This window comes from Brachyistius frenatus, unplaced genomic scaffold, assembly GCF_029030835.1.
Source record: "Brachyistius frenatus isolate BFR_SWC_R1_liver_20210118 unplaced genomic scaffold, ASM2903083v1 Contig_247, whole genome shotgun sequence".
NCBI lineage: Eukaryota > Metazoa > Chordata > Actinopteri > Embiotocidae > Brachyistius > Brachyistius frenatus.
The window spans coordinates 88,683-103,411 of NW_027210846.1; the positions used below are offsets into that span (position 1 = coordinate 88,683).

A 14,729-nucleotide genomic window follows, 5' to 3' on the forward strand; every position below is an offset into this window, starting at 1 on the left:
TGTGCAGCCGTGTGAATCCGGAGGGGGGGGGGTATGAAGCAGTGAGTTGTAGAGAAGCTGGTAATGTGGCTGCATTGCTGAAAGGTTTTTTTGCCTGGAGGAGGGGGGGGGAGGGGGGAGTCGGGACCGCTGCCAGAGAAAAAACCCGCACGGGGGATCAGATTCTGTTCCAGAACCGACCCGGTTCAGAATAATTTCACGACCTCGATCTCGTCTTTCAGCGCTTTTTGTGATCGTGCATTCTAATGTGTCCAAGAGGAAACCTCGCAAAGACGTTGGAGGGATTTAACCCCACCTCCCCCCCAAAAAAAAAAGTATCCCAGAGGATGATCCATTTTCTTTTTCTTTTTTACTTTGCAGCTGTAATTCAGTGCAGAGTTTTCACAAACTCACTTCTTCCGCTGAGCTTTAAATATTCAGCGCACGCTCGCCTCCCCGCAGCGACCAAATCGCCCGAAGTGTTTCTTCATGTTAATGTTTCGACTCGAGGCTGAAGCTCATTAGCTCGTCTGGTGGAGAGTTGAATGAAAAAAAAAAAAAAAAAACTTAAAGCATAAAGACTGAAAACAGGTGGAGGCGGGTTCGGCCACCACACGACGGAGAGACATGCCGAACGACAGTAAAGAAATGAATAGAAACGGGTGCAAAATGGCCGCGGAATAATAGAAAACGAAAAACTTTCCACCGAGTCGTAAAAAATAACAAAGACACCAAAAAAAAAAAAAAGCTACTAAAGAGACGATATGAGCACAAAGACATCCTGTTCGCACCGCGGCATCAATGTTTGTTCTTCTGCTCCTTTTATTTTATTTGTTTTTCAATGGAAAAAAAAAAAAAAGCTTTTAGGTTGCATGGCCGCCACCTTCTGGCAGGAGTAACGCATTACAACCCGCCGCCGATTATAAAGGAAGGACAGTTCGTCGCGTGTATGTACACGATTCTCCTGTCCAGTCCCTATAATCTTCTTCTGTAAAATGTTGACCTGTTCCTTTAAATTTGACCACTAACAAACAAAAAACTGCATTCTGAAAAAAATATATATATGTTTAGTCAAAATAAACATGAAAATGTCAAAACTTGAGAAAAAAAAAAAAAAAAGTTTAGTGTAAAGGATCCCCCAGCCCCTTAAAATCCTGGTTTACGGCCCTGGTTATGTCCTTCAGTATATATGGGCCGTGCATAAGTCATACTTGTATAACAATTACCTAACATGACATTGAGTGACCATGAACCTGCTCAAATTTGCACGCTCTTAGTACTTGTAAACAGCAGACGGCGTGAACCACATCAACTCTCGCGAGATTACGTGACGTGGGCGTCTCACCCCGACGAAAGGTAAACAAGCGGCTGCGTTAATAAGTCGAGTCTCAGTAACTCGGGACACTTTTAAACCGTCACGGACATGTTGGTCTTTTTTTAGGTTGTTATTTTTTGCAGCACGTGAACAGTTTGCGGATCACCTCGCGCGCTCTTCATTTCGTAACTGACCTACTTCAACTTCAAAAAAAAAAAAAAAACAACCGGAGCTGGACATTTAAGAAGAAGAAAAAGAAAACTTCTGCTATTTTTTTATTTATTTATTTATTTATTTTTTTAACACACACCTGACTCAGGTAACAGAAAGAGGGGAGCTGACGACCATGTCTGCGGCGGTGGAGCTCGGTTCCGTGTCCAGTGGGTTCAGGTCCATTTTCTTCATGCTCACGCCGAACGAGTCCTCTTTCGAGCAGGTGGAAGACGTCCCTCAGTACGTGCAGCAGGTGGGTGTCGCCTCCTTCTTCTCCTCCTTCTCCTCCTTCTCCTTCTTCACGTTGAGGAAATGTGACGACAAGTTACTGTGGTAAAAAACAAAAAAAACAACGACTCTTGAAGCTGCAGCCACACTTGCTGCTTATTGTATTATTCATTTATTAGTGCGCGAGATGTTGTTATTATTATTATTATTATTATTATTATTATTATTACGTAAAGTGATTTTCCTTTTTGAAGGCTTTATCATATTCAAAAACTCATGAAAGTGGATACACGTATGTCTGCCTGTGAAAAATTTCTAATTCTAGTGGAGTCGCAAGTGGGCGTGGCCAAACGGCTCGAGAGCGCCCCCTACAGAGATGCCCCGGCGGCCACATCTACCTAAATTCACGAAATCCGGTGGACACGTGTATCGCACCGAGACGCACAAAAAAGTTACACTGCACCGTTACGTCAACTCGACGGGAAGTCCACCATTTTGAATTTAGTCGCCATTTTGGGCGATTCTGACACGTTGTACTTTGTCGAACTCCTCCGAGGGATTTTGTCGGACCGACTTGAATTTAGTTTCTATGGATAGAAAACATGTTTGGGATTTAAAGTTATCAAAATAATTTGTTTTCGTCGATACGTGTGCCCGTAAAGAGGCGGCCATTTTGAGTGTCTCGCCATGAAACTACGAGTTGCTTTAAATCTTATGCACATGGACCGACCTTCTCCAAACATCACAGGTATGATAACAGCCCCGCCCTGAAGACACCTGTGGGGTAATATTCGCTCATAGTCATAGCGCCCCCTGTTGGCCACCGGAAATGACACTTTTCATACTTTCACATTCTACGTCGAGCTGGTTGATCACATGAACGTAAAGTCGGGTCACAATAACCTAAATATGTAGTTGATGATATATTGAGACATTTGTTCGACTTTGTCAATGGGCGTCGCCGTGACGATACGGCAAAGTTGGATGTCTCGCCGTGACACAGGAAGTTGATGTTTAAGGTCAAAGGATGCTTGAAACCTCACGAAACGTGTCACATACATTTTCCGTGGTGAGACGATACATCTGATGTGTTTTGTGAGTGGGCGTGGCCAAACGGATCGCCAGCGCCCCCTGCTGGAGACAGGAAACGAGACAAAAATAGCAACTTTAAGCGGGTATACCTGGTCCCTTGCGCGCTGCACGTCGGGGAGACGGCTTCAGGGAGGAGGCGCGCCGGAGTGCGAGGGCCCGTACATCACTGCTTGCAGTTTTAAATATTTAACTGTTTTTTGTTTACTTCATAAAAAGTTTGATTCATTTTGTTTCTCACAAATGTTTTAAAATAGGCATTAAAAGCTGAAAAAGTGATTTCTGTCAAACTTTTACTAAAAGTAATTCAACGTAACTTGAATTTAAACTGGAACACTGTATTTTTTTTTTTTTTTTTTTTTTTTTTTTTAAAGCACAACCGAACCGAAACCAATCACGAGTTTGGAAGGAAAAATGTTCCCAGAAACCTGAAAGCCAACACCTGCGATTAACATCCGACCCTGATGGTGAGCTAAAAGTACTCGTGGACTCCAGAAGAAATCATTTGAGGCTGAACAAATAAAAACAAACGATCACAGCAATAACACAAAGCTGACAGAGATGAGATGGTAACCACAGTTGAGCTTTGAGTTAAACTGTTTAACTCTCAAATGAAGGAAGATTTAACCTGTAAGATGAATTCAAATCAACAAAAACATCAAATTTAAGAAGGTTATATGAGAAGCTTAGAAACTTTTTTTTTTTTTTGGACTGTGACTCAGACCTCTAAGTGTCGTCAGAAGATGTGTTTTACGAGTTTATTTGAACAACAAGGCAATTCAAAAGTGCTTCACATAAAACCATTAAAAGCATCAAAACATCAGGAAAAAGAAAAGGACAAGTGATTAAAACATTAAAAACAGTCGTTAAAACAGTAAGCAAGCTATAAAACAAAATTACAGTAAATTGCACTCGACCTCTAGCAAAATATACGCCAAAATATCTGCAGCTGTATTTATTTCACCCAGAAATCAACCTGTTTTTTGTGCCCTGTGTTTAACACACTCAATAAACACATCGATTCTTCTGTCCGGCAGCAATTAGTAAAAAAAACAAAAAAACAAAAACTTTTATTTGGTTGTTCGGGAACAGCTGCAAGCCTCCTTTCAGACGCCTTAATTTGAAAATCCTTTAAAGTCAGTGGCCCCGCCCCCTTTTCCTTTTCCTCCACGTAGCCGTCGAGGGTTGGAAAGTGCTCCAGCGTTTCAACACTTCTTTTTTTTATTTTATTTTTTGGACCGTTTTGAGTGCACCATCCCGGTACTTCGTAGTTTAACGCACTTTTTTATTTTTATCGCGCTCGACAGTGTTAACGCGCTTCAAATATCCAGTCGGCCGTTCGTAACTCACCGTCTGCGGTGGAGGTTTCGGCTGTTCTGCACCTTTTCACCCAAATGTCACGATAATTTCTGCTGGTAGTTTTTTTGTTTGTTTTTTCACAGTAATCCTGCAGACAAACAAACAAAAACAGAAAAACTCCACCAGGAATACGTGTCGCTAACTTCACAAAGTGCACCTGCAGAAGAGCCGATCTTCTTAATTTACGATATATAAACAACAAAAAAAAATTTTTTTTTTTTTTTTTTTTTTTTACTGTCACTTTACGGTGTCTCACTTAACTTTTATCGTGGTGAACGTCTGGTGCACGTTTTACAAGCACATGTTTATTATGAGCTTTTATTTTATTTTTTTACTGGGCACATCAGGGGGAGGAGAGCAATTACCCCCCCAGCAGGGAGTCCCCATAATCCAGCAGCAGGCGTGATTACGCAGATTTGTGTTGTTGTTGCTGCTGCGGAGCTCGATTGTAAAAAAATTTTTTTTTACAAAATTAAAAAAAACGAGGCGTGCCGGAGCAGTTTACTGACTCGGCGCCGTTTACAGCGTGAGACGTGTCATCAATTACTCGTCGCCGCTGTTGTTCTGTGATCCCAGCAGGCCGAATTAATCAGAACCAAAACAAAACGCCGGCGTCTAATAGGACGTCGCTTGGAATTATTTTTTTCTTTATTTTTTTTTTTTTTGGCGGGGACGTTGCCAGGTCCTCATTTGATATTCCTCAGATATAAAGCGTACCGTCAGCCCGTCTGCGTGTTTGCAGCCAACATCCAGTCATCCGTGACCTTGTAAAATAAAAATAAAATAAAAAAAAATGGGGTCTGTTTGAAAAAAAAAAAAAAAAGAAAAAGAAAATGCAGACATCTGGTCCACAAATGTCGTGTTCCATGTAAGGCTGAATTCAGAGGAAAGTAAAACGCAATCATTAGACGCCACAACAAAGAAAAAGTCAACACGCTAATACAGATGTTTAAAGTGCACGAAGGATCACAAAGAAGCGACTTTTAAAGTACGATTTTTATACGAAGTAAAAGGCAGTGAAACTCGGAGGTGGGAAAATAACAAAGACTTCTTCTCTCGTCGTCTTTTTTTTTTTTTTTTTCTGCTTTAAAATGAGCCGACCCCGCTGAATAATTTTGTCCCGAGCTGTCAAGAAGGAGGTAAACCTATCTGCTAAGACAGAAGAAAGAAAGAAAAAAAAAAAGGAGTGAAGGTTTTTCAGGCCGACGTCCAGCATGATATTCTCTCTCTCTCTCTGTCTCTCGCCGGGTTTTTTTTTTTTTTTTTTTTTTGGAGGAGGAGGAGGAGGACTGCCGGCGCTGCGAGCCCATTCGTTAGCCGCCCCGCAGCCGTCGGCTCACCAGATGTTGGGAGATTTGCGTGTGATCGCGGTTCCCTGGTGGCGCTCTCACACACACACACACACACACACACACACACACACACACACACACACACACACACACACACACACCTGCATGTTAAAAGTGGAGTCATTCACGTGGGGATATATGCACACACACACACACTTCCTCCTCCCCCTCCTACAGATGTGCTCCTCTGTGGTCCCGTCACACCCATTCGTTCCTAGCCGTTGCCGGGGCCATGCGCCCCCCCCCAACTCCCCCCAACTCCCCTCCCCTGACCCCCCTCGGTTACGGCCGACGCGCTGCCGAAGTCGCAGTCGTGACCTGTTTGCTCACCCCGTCCCTCTACTAATTTGTTCCATGTTTGACAAAACCCATTAAGAGGTTATTACATGTTTCCAGCTCCATCAGAAATAAAAAAAAAAAAAAAAAAAAAGCCCGTCAGCGACCGGTTTGGTCAGCGGCGCCGTTTGTTTTGTCAGAAGTAGTTACGGCACGTCGTCTTTTCTTTGCAACTCTTTCCATCTGTTTATTTATTTTTTTTGCTATTCTGCTATTAAGTCCCCGACTGGTAATATTACCAAAAATATGAAATTTGCAAGTCATTTTTCAGACTTTGAAACAACTTGATTTTACTTTGAATCCTCTGTTTTGTCGCGTTCAAATTTGATCCGAATTGATTTTAGAACATCTGGATTTTTTTTAAATATTTTTTATCAGTGAGCGACAAGAAAAAAAAAAAAAGAAGTTTCCTAACATAAACAATAACAACAAAATCTCTCCCTCCTTGCTTTTTTTTTCTTTCTTTTTTTCTTGGCCCCCAGCCAAACATCACAAACACGAAAAGAAACGGTGACGTTTGTTCGCGCTGACGTTTGATTCGTCCGCTGACATAGTTTCTCCCTCAGACAAATGTTTGTCTTGTCCGACCCGCCAGCTCGTTGTGGTTTTAAACCCGTTTGCTCCGGTCTCGTACGGAGAAACAAACTTCTCGGATCACGAGACTTCAAAGTCCTGCGTGAAGCTTTCTGACTCGTCGGCCGAGACGAACCGAAAACAAACGGTGGAAGAAGCGTCGGACTCCAAACCGTCGCTGTCACAGTTAAATCATGATTTATTTATTTCTGTGTGTGTGTGTGTGTGTGTGTGCGTGTGCGTGTGCGCAGGCGACTCCTTTCTTTGTGGGTCTGATGGTTCTGGAGCTGCTGGTCGGCGTGTTGAAGACCGGAGCTCCGCCCGTCACCATCAGTGATGGAATCACCTCCATCTCTTCTGGGATGATCTCCAGACTCCCCATGTGAGTGGAGCTCAGCAGGAGCAGGAAGAAGTCACATGACTCTTCTTCTTCTTCTGTTTTTCTTTTTTTTTTTATATGTCGCTCTGTTCTGAAGCACTTCGGGGCTTCAGGCTTGTCTGGAAAAAGGAGGTGTAGAAACAAAGCTCGGTTGAGTTACTGATGCAGATACGTGGCCGCGAATTTGGTACGAAAAGAGTGAAGCGACGCGTTTATAATGTCGAGATCGTTCACGGCGCAAAACTGCTCGTCGACCCAAAACGAGCAAGTTTATCTCCGGCTTTAGAATCCAGAAATTTCAACGCCTCTAAAACTTTACCTTTTATTATAGACGAGCAAAAAGTTCAAAATGCCAAAGGTCCTAAAAGCTAGTTAAGAAAAAAAAAAAACATTCGGTGCTGCGTTTCGAGTATCGTTGTTGTCCCGCTGTGACCCGACGCGGCGCTCTGACCGTCCGTCTCCTTCAGGCTGCTGATGAGAGGCTGCGAGCTGAGCGCTTACATGTATCTGTGGGACCACTGCCGCCTGGTGGAGCTGCCCTGGGACTCGGCCTGGACCTGGTGGCTCACCTTCCTGGGAGTGGACTTCTGCTACTACTGGGTCCACCGCTTCGGTCACGGTAACCACCGTTCGACGCTCACACTGACCTCCGCTAATTCAAAGCTGTTAATTCAACTTATTGTTTTTTTTTTTTTTCGTTAAATCATGTGAAATGCCTATAAATCTCTCATTTGAGAAAGAAACCTCCACATTTAGGCTTCCGAAGAAGGCGGATGCATCAGCTTTGAAGCTTGCTCCTCCGCAGAGCGTGGTGGCTGTGGTCAGCCTGGATTCATGGTGGTTGCAATGGATTCGAACAGTGACCTCTTTTCCAAGTGGAAAAAAGTAGTAAAAAAAAAAAAAAAGCATGCCTCTAAGCATAATCCTATTCTCCTCTGACCATACGAAGTGCAGTCAAAATGTTCAGACTGCGTTTTTAACAACCCAAAAACTGTACCTGATTTAAATCTGGCTGCCTTCCCCCCCGTCGTGCAGCGACACGCCGCTTCCCAACACGGAAGTCCTGATCTGTAAATGCTTAAAGCGCCATCTGCGATTCCCGGCGCTGGATCTCCTCCAACTTGTCAAAAACGACGACCTTTCAGCTTGAACTTGATTTGGGTGGAACAAAAGGAAGTTGCAGGGAGCCGAATCCAGCGGGTAAGGAGGGAGGCGGGGGAGCTGTTGTGTTGTGTGTGTTTTTGTTTTTTTTGTTTTTTTTTAAAGCCGGTACGTTGTCGTGATGGACAATCAAAAGTTCCACCGCGCCAGCGAATGTTTTTCCCCCTCAGACGCCTCAGAAGGTCCCGGTAGAACTCGGTGTTGACAGTCCGACCCTTTGGGGGGGGGGAACGAGTTCACGGTGACACGACCTCCGCCTACGTCAAAGAAAAAAAACACCTGGTGTATCCTGATCTTCGGTCTTGGACGCTGAAGCTCCGCCCTCTCTCGAAAAGCGAAAATCACTCCGAACACCTCGACCGGCTCGTCGCTTCATCGCCGCAGACTTTCTGAAGCATTTCAAGGGTCCCGGTTTTTCCCGAATTCGACATTAATTCCTCAAATGTGCGCGGACCAGCGGTCACGCGTCGCTCGGTGTACTTTCTATTCAAAGTCATCGCTTCCTCCCGCTTCGATGCACATTTGCATCAAAAATATGCCTAAATGAGTCGCTTCCGCCTCGCGCGTCAAATACGACGCTTGAGCCTCCTGCGTCGTTCGCGTTCTCGGCGGTATTGGAATGGCAGATCGCTTCGTCCAAAACAAAACAAAAATAATAACCCGCCCGACAACCCTCGTCCGTCACGCCGCCCCTCGGAGTCGGACTAACAAAGACCGGCGAAGCCAGCCGATGATAAATGGCTGCAAAAATATTGATGTAGTTGACATCCGTCCCCCGTCCCCCGTCCCCCCCCACACACACACACACCCACTCCCCCTCCCCCGCCGGGAGGAGTCGCGGAAGATACGACACACATCGTGCTTTCCCGGACGCTGTTAAGAGGAAGCAATTACTTTTGAGTTACATCCAGCTGCTGTCGGAGCCGTGCAGATGTGAGAGGCCTCGGGGTCCCCGGAGGGCTCGGCGGCCTCGGACCCACCGGGAGCTGTCACGGCAACGGGCCTTTCTCTGCAGCAGCGACGTCCTGCAGCATCACTTTAAAAATACACCGATTGGGGAAATAAAAGAATAAAAGTTTACCCCCGGATGCAGTATCTCTGCAGCAGCGGCTCGAACATCTCTTTTCTTTTTTCTCGCCGTCTCTTTTCCGTGTGTCGGCCCGCTGATGCGCGTGCCAGATGCTCGGCTGCCGCTCAGCACACCGGAAGAGAGGGATTTATTCGCGGCCTTGCGCTGATGTTTATTCGCGTCGCTGGCGCGTCGAAGCTGCTCGCCGTCCAGTCCGGATAGTTGTGGATGAAAGTCCGCTGCCGTTGTTGACTTTGGGATCCGTGCGCGTTGTTTGTAGACCGTCGCCCCGGGGATGCCGGCGGTCAAGTCGTACTTTTGTTTTGCTTTCAATATGAACTCGGTCGCGTTTTTAGTCGACGCGTCATCCGTAAAACCACAAGTTCACCCTGCAGAAAAAAAAAGGCGATCTGATTAGATATCGGAGAACTTTCTTGCATTGTTTATCATCGGCGAGGATGCGCCGCAGTTCTTGAAACGGTTACGAGATTGCTTTTTTTTTTTTTTTTTTTTTGTTCATACGACTTAACACGTCTGATGCAAACCTGCAAAGACGAGACAGTCGACGTAAAGATCTGCGCAAGTCCTGCGGGAGACGAAATGATTTCAAATGGTTGAACTTTTTAATCTTCTGCCGCTTAATATTTTTCAATCAATCCCGCCGGTGATTGGATCGCGATATATGCTGTTTAAATTTGGCAGACTTGTAAACAAACATGGCGTATTTGAGGTCAAGCCTCGGGTCTGTTTGCTTGTTTGTTTTGGAAAACCAAACCGATACTTCAGCTGGATGAAAGCAGCCGACGTTGTGGATCGCTCTGTGGAAAAATACCGGACTTCAAAAACAAATAAAAATAAATCCAGGAACACGAGATGTTGAGCAGCGTGCGCTGATGTTTTAAAGGTGGATTGACTTTATGGTTGTTGTTTTTTTATGATATCTGTGTGTTTTGCATTGAAGGGAAAAAAAACTTCAATAAGACAGAAGACGGACCGAAGTGTGTTTCCCCGCCGCCGCGTCCTCTCCCGTCGTCTTGACGACGACGCCCGCGGTCTCTCGACGTCCGCGCGGTGTATTCGCTGGGAATCGTTTCATTTCCGAACTGCAGACTCATATTTTTTGTTTTTGTTTTTTGTCTCCAAAATAAAAAAACAACTTTCCCGTTCCACTTCCCCTTTTTTTTTTTTCTTCCTGCCCCGTCAGAGAGTTTGTTATTGTGGAACATTGTGGGGTCGCGGATGATCGGCTGGTGCTGAGTTTTTTTAAAGGGGGAAGTGCCGTCTCCGACCGCGGGAGCAGCGAGGCCGGCAACGGTCCTCAGTCCTCAAGTCTGGTCAGCCGAGGTCATCTTCGGTGAACCGAAGTCTGACCTCCGGCTTCTTCCAGAGGACGATTCGACCGAAATACTCCAGCGAGAGGTTACGCGCGGCGCGGATAATGAAGGATGCCGTTTAACTTCTGTCAAAACTGTTATGTAACGGAGCTTCGGGAGCCGCCGTCTTCTTTTTATTGCACTCGTATCTTGGCAGAATTATACGATCTCGCCTCAGAACAACAAGAAACGCAGCATTTGTAACCCTGTTGGGTCGAGCGATGCGAGCCGTGAATCTTCGCAGCGCGTTAAAAGGGAAAGATCACGATAGAAAAACATGCGAGAGGAAGCAGAAATGACGTCGTCTGCTGGGAAACACGAGCCCCTTATTGGACCTCGGCGTAAAATATCGTTCTTAGTTTGAGCGGCTTCATGATCACTTCCATAGTTTCCCCTCTCGTGACTTCCACATAAAAAGGAGAGCTCGGAGACAATTAAGTGGAAAGTACAGTCATCTCGAACCGACGCCGTCTTTACTGGGGGGGGGGGGAGTGTTCCTGCTGCTGCCAGACAGACGCTGTTGATCATGGAGATAGCAAAACAGATTGAAAGGAAACCGAACCCTCCTCCCCCAAATCTGCCCCTTTTTCAACATTTTAGGCCCTGGATGAAATTCAGGATCCTCCACTCACGCGGACGTATTAACGAAAAAGCCCCCGCAAACCGCTCCGGGTTTACTGCTTTCGGCATTCGGTTGGAATCCGCTCGGACAAACAGCAGTCGCGGTTCAAGTTTTGGGGGCAAATATGGAATCTCAAACATTTAGACGACCTTTGTGCGCACACGCAGACCCCGAATGAAGTGCTTCTTCGGTCTGACTCCTGATAGCAGTATTTGCTGGAGGCCTTTATCGGCGCTGCACGTCCCAGGGTCAATGCTGCGCCCTTTCGGGGGCCAGAAGCGCTTCCACAATTAAGTCGTTTTTTTTTTTTTTTTTTTTGTGGTTTTATTTTGCATACATGTACCTTTTTCAACGTCTGACAGAGAATTTCCAGAAAGTCGAACTCGTCTACCCGCTGAAATAATAATACGACCCCTGCTAAACTTTTAACCACCGGTTTATGTATTAACAGCCAGCGAAGCCGCCTTTTATAAACACATCGGTTCAATAACCCGATGACTGATGAGCGTATATAACAAAATTCCAATATACCCAACTTTTTTTTTTTTTTTTCTGCCCCTCTCCCCCAACCGTCCTCCTTCCTGGTTATATATGTTCAAACCCTTGTGTGTTTTTTTTTTTCTGGTCCGAACCGGTCTGGAACCGTGATGTTTTTTTGTTTTTTTTTTGGGTGCGCTGGAGGCCCGGCTCGGTTCAGATGCGGCCATGTTGTTGACAGGCCCGTTGATTCTGTTTATTCTAACCTCATATCGCGAGCGCCACTAATAGCAGCTCTGCTCCCGGGGCAGCGTTCTATATCCAGGCGTGCCAGCTCGGATGAGGCCATTAATCAGCCAGTCAGCTGTCCGTGCCGTGATTATACGTGAGGTCACGGTAGTTACGCTGCAGTCGTCTCACCGCACCGACTGCCGCTTGCTCTACGATACACTTATAGCTCAGAAAAAGAAAAAAAAAAGAGACGTCAGAGCGTCGCTTAAAGGTCTTCGTGAAACGGTATCATTAACCTTCCTCAAATTGATGGAGTTCATGTTGAGCTTTGATCTTGACTTTAAACCAGTTTTGTTTTGGTTATTTCGGAGAAAGAAGCGTTTGATCTGATTTAAAAGACAAACAGCTGAAATATTTAGAAAATGTTTAATGCCATCATTTCTTACTCCAACTGGTGCCAAACTTTCTTTTTTTTTTTCCTCTGAGAGCTACTTTGACAAAAATAAAAGTGTCTTTAGCTTCTCCTGCTCGAGAGTCTGGATTTGGGATCTCACCCGGTTCTCCGTCCTCTCTGACAGATGTCTTGTTGCCTGATCCACTCCATTAAAGGGGGGGGGGGCGCAGCCATGACAGACAGTGCGTTTTACTGAATTTAAATTGGGCTAAATCATAAACTTTAAGTGTGCCTCTGTCTGACATTTTTCTTCCTGTTAAAGGAGAGTTTTTCTTTCCCACTAAGTTTTTTTTTGTGTTCCTGTTACTTTTCTTTGAGGCCTAAAATCTACTTAATGTCAGACTTATTTTCAGAACGACAACCAGAAAACGAATCAGAGTGAATAAACCAAATTAAACCGCAATGACTTTTTTTTTTTTTTCGTATTTCATGAGAGAAATTGATGCTTTTCGAACAAGCGTCTGTTGGAGCCAGATCCCTAGTGGCCATCGGCGGTACCGCACTTTACGGCACATTTTGCCTGTTATATCGACAGAAATTTGGGGCCTTGACCTTTACGCGTTCAACACGCTGAGGGGCCCTCCGCCCCCCCGAAATGAGCCCCCCTTTAAAAGTATTTTTGCTTTGCTTGCACTGTAAGTGTTTGCCGGCGTGTCCGCGCCCTCCCGCTCATCCAGCCCTGCAGACAGCAGCATGTTGTTAAGACAAACAGATGTGCTCGGCACTCCTCCGCTGTCCTCCGACGTGGATGTTATTGTTTCAAAGAGGAGCTCCTCCTGGATGTGGGGCAGGGTGGTGGTGGTGGTGGTGGTGGTGGGGGGGTAAAATGCCCCCCCCCGGGACGCGTCTCCATAAATCTTCGGCCTGACGCGAGTTCCTGGCCCCGTGCAGGTTGCGGGGGCCGACAAAAGAATCGGGGCCCCCCCCTTGCTCGGTTCGGTGGGTACGGGGGGGGGGGGGGTATTTTTTATTTTTTTGGTCCAGGATGTGGGGGTCGGTCTCGCTCACGGCAGCAGAAGAGAGCGAGCGAAAGGCCTCACGGGAGGCAAAGATAACATCAACAGTGATCTACAGGCCTCCGTGCTCGAACTCGCCGTCTGCCGTGTGCGCGTTGAAAGAGAGCGACGCTGAACGTAGACGCCACAAAGAGATAATATCCACAGCGCTGCTTTTTAGACCGAGCGCAGGAAAAGAAGAGTGTGTTGTGATCGGTGTGGGTGGCGGCGGCGGCGGCGGTGGTGGTGGTGTTGGGGGAGGGAGGGGGGGTGGGGGGGTGTCCCCGGCTGCGTGCTGCCCTCGTGTGCGACCAGACTTCCCCTCCGTCGGCGGCGTTGACAGAAGAGGTGATCTGGAAGGGATGAAGTGTGAACGCGAAGGACGAATACGAGTGAGGAGAGATTTCGGAGGAAAAAGTCTTCACACAGCTCGACTGTTTCCACCATTAACGGCGATATTTCTTTCTATTAGCGGCTGAGTTTGGTGCAAAAGGAAGGAAGGAAAAAAAAAAAGGGAGAAATTAACGATTTTTTTTTTCTTCTCCAAACAGCGCGTTAGATTTTTTTTTTTGTCCAGACTGTGTTGTGCTACTATACTTAGTGTGACTGTGAGAACATGTAATAATGCAGAGCAGGATTATCGCTGATGTATCGGGTGTGAAATTATTTTGAGGTCATTTCTTTCGTCATTTGGGGTCCACCTTTTTTGAAACTGCACTTCTTTCACCACCTTTTTTCCCTCCTCAATTTTCCTTCGGTGAACTCTTGAGATGTTTATTTTTGTGAACATATTTCAGTAGTTTTCAGCTGTTTGTTTTGTCTGTTCAGCTGAACCTTCTCTTACTCACTGGCTGTTAATGTGTAGAGAGGAAAATTAACTTCACGACGGCAACGTCATTTTTAGAAATATATTTTACATTTTTTTGAACGGGTGTTTATTCCAGTCTTGTTATGGAAGATTTAAGATGCCCAAATGAAAAGCCAATCAGTCAAGAAATTAATCAAATCACAATATAGGGGTTTATGTCTGCAGTTACTGTGTTATAATAGTATTTTAGTATGGACAGAGTGTCTCCTTTACAGAAAAGAAAAGACTAGCTAAGGGTTAAAGCTAAGTTATTTTTTTTTTAGCATTGGCCATTTTAAACTCCTCTTTACTTACCCCCCCCCCACCCCCGCCCACCCGCACGACCACTTTCCTGCATTAAAAATTAATGTCACAATGAAAAAAAAACAGTTTGTTTTAAAACAGTGAAAGCGTACATACAAAGGAAATACATTTAAAATATGTCTTGGATTTCACCGTTTCCTTTTTTCTTTGAGACATTGTAAGTATTTCGTAATTCCCGTGGTTTTTATGGCATTAAAATCCAACACAATGACCCTACTGAGAGCGGTAAAACAGTAGAGAACAAGCGTTTTGGATTTTAGTACGTAAAAGGAATGAAACTGGAAATATGATCAATTAAACCAGAATGTTAATGTAATAAAACGCAACAAGAAAAGCAGATTTTTTTTTTTTTT

At 45.3% G+C, this 14,729-nt stretch overlaps 1 protein-coding gene across 1 annotated transcript in view; it reads left to right on the top strand.

The window, feature by feature from the left end:
* Positions 1-1,542: 1,542 nt before the first annotated feature.
* agmo (alkylglycerol monooxygenase) overlaps positions 1,543-14,729 on the top strand; it is a 44,388-nt gene continuing 31,201 nt past the window's right edge. The window contains exons 1-3 of the mRNA XM_069720698.1: positions 1,543-1,760; positions 6,696-6,826; positions 7,291-7,442. Coding sequence (XP_069576799.1) covers positions 1,641-1,760; positions 6,696-6,826; positions 7,291-7,442 — 403 coding nt within the window. The 5' untranslated portion in view covers positions 1,543-1,640. The remainder of the gene's footprint in view (positions 1,761-6,695; positions 6,827-7,290; positions 7,443-14,729) is intronic.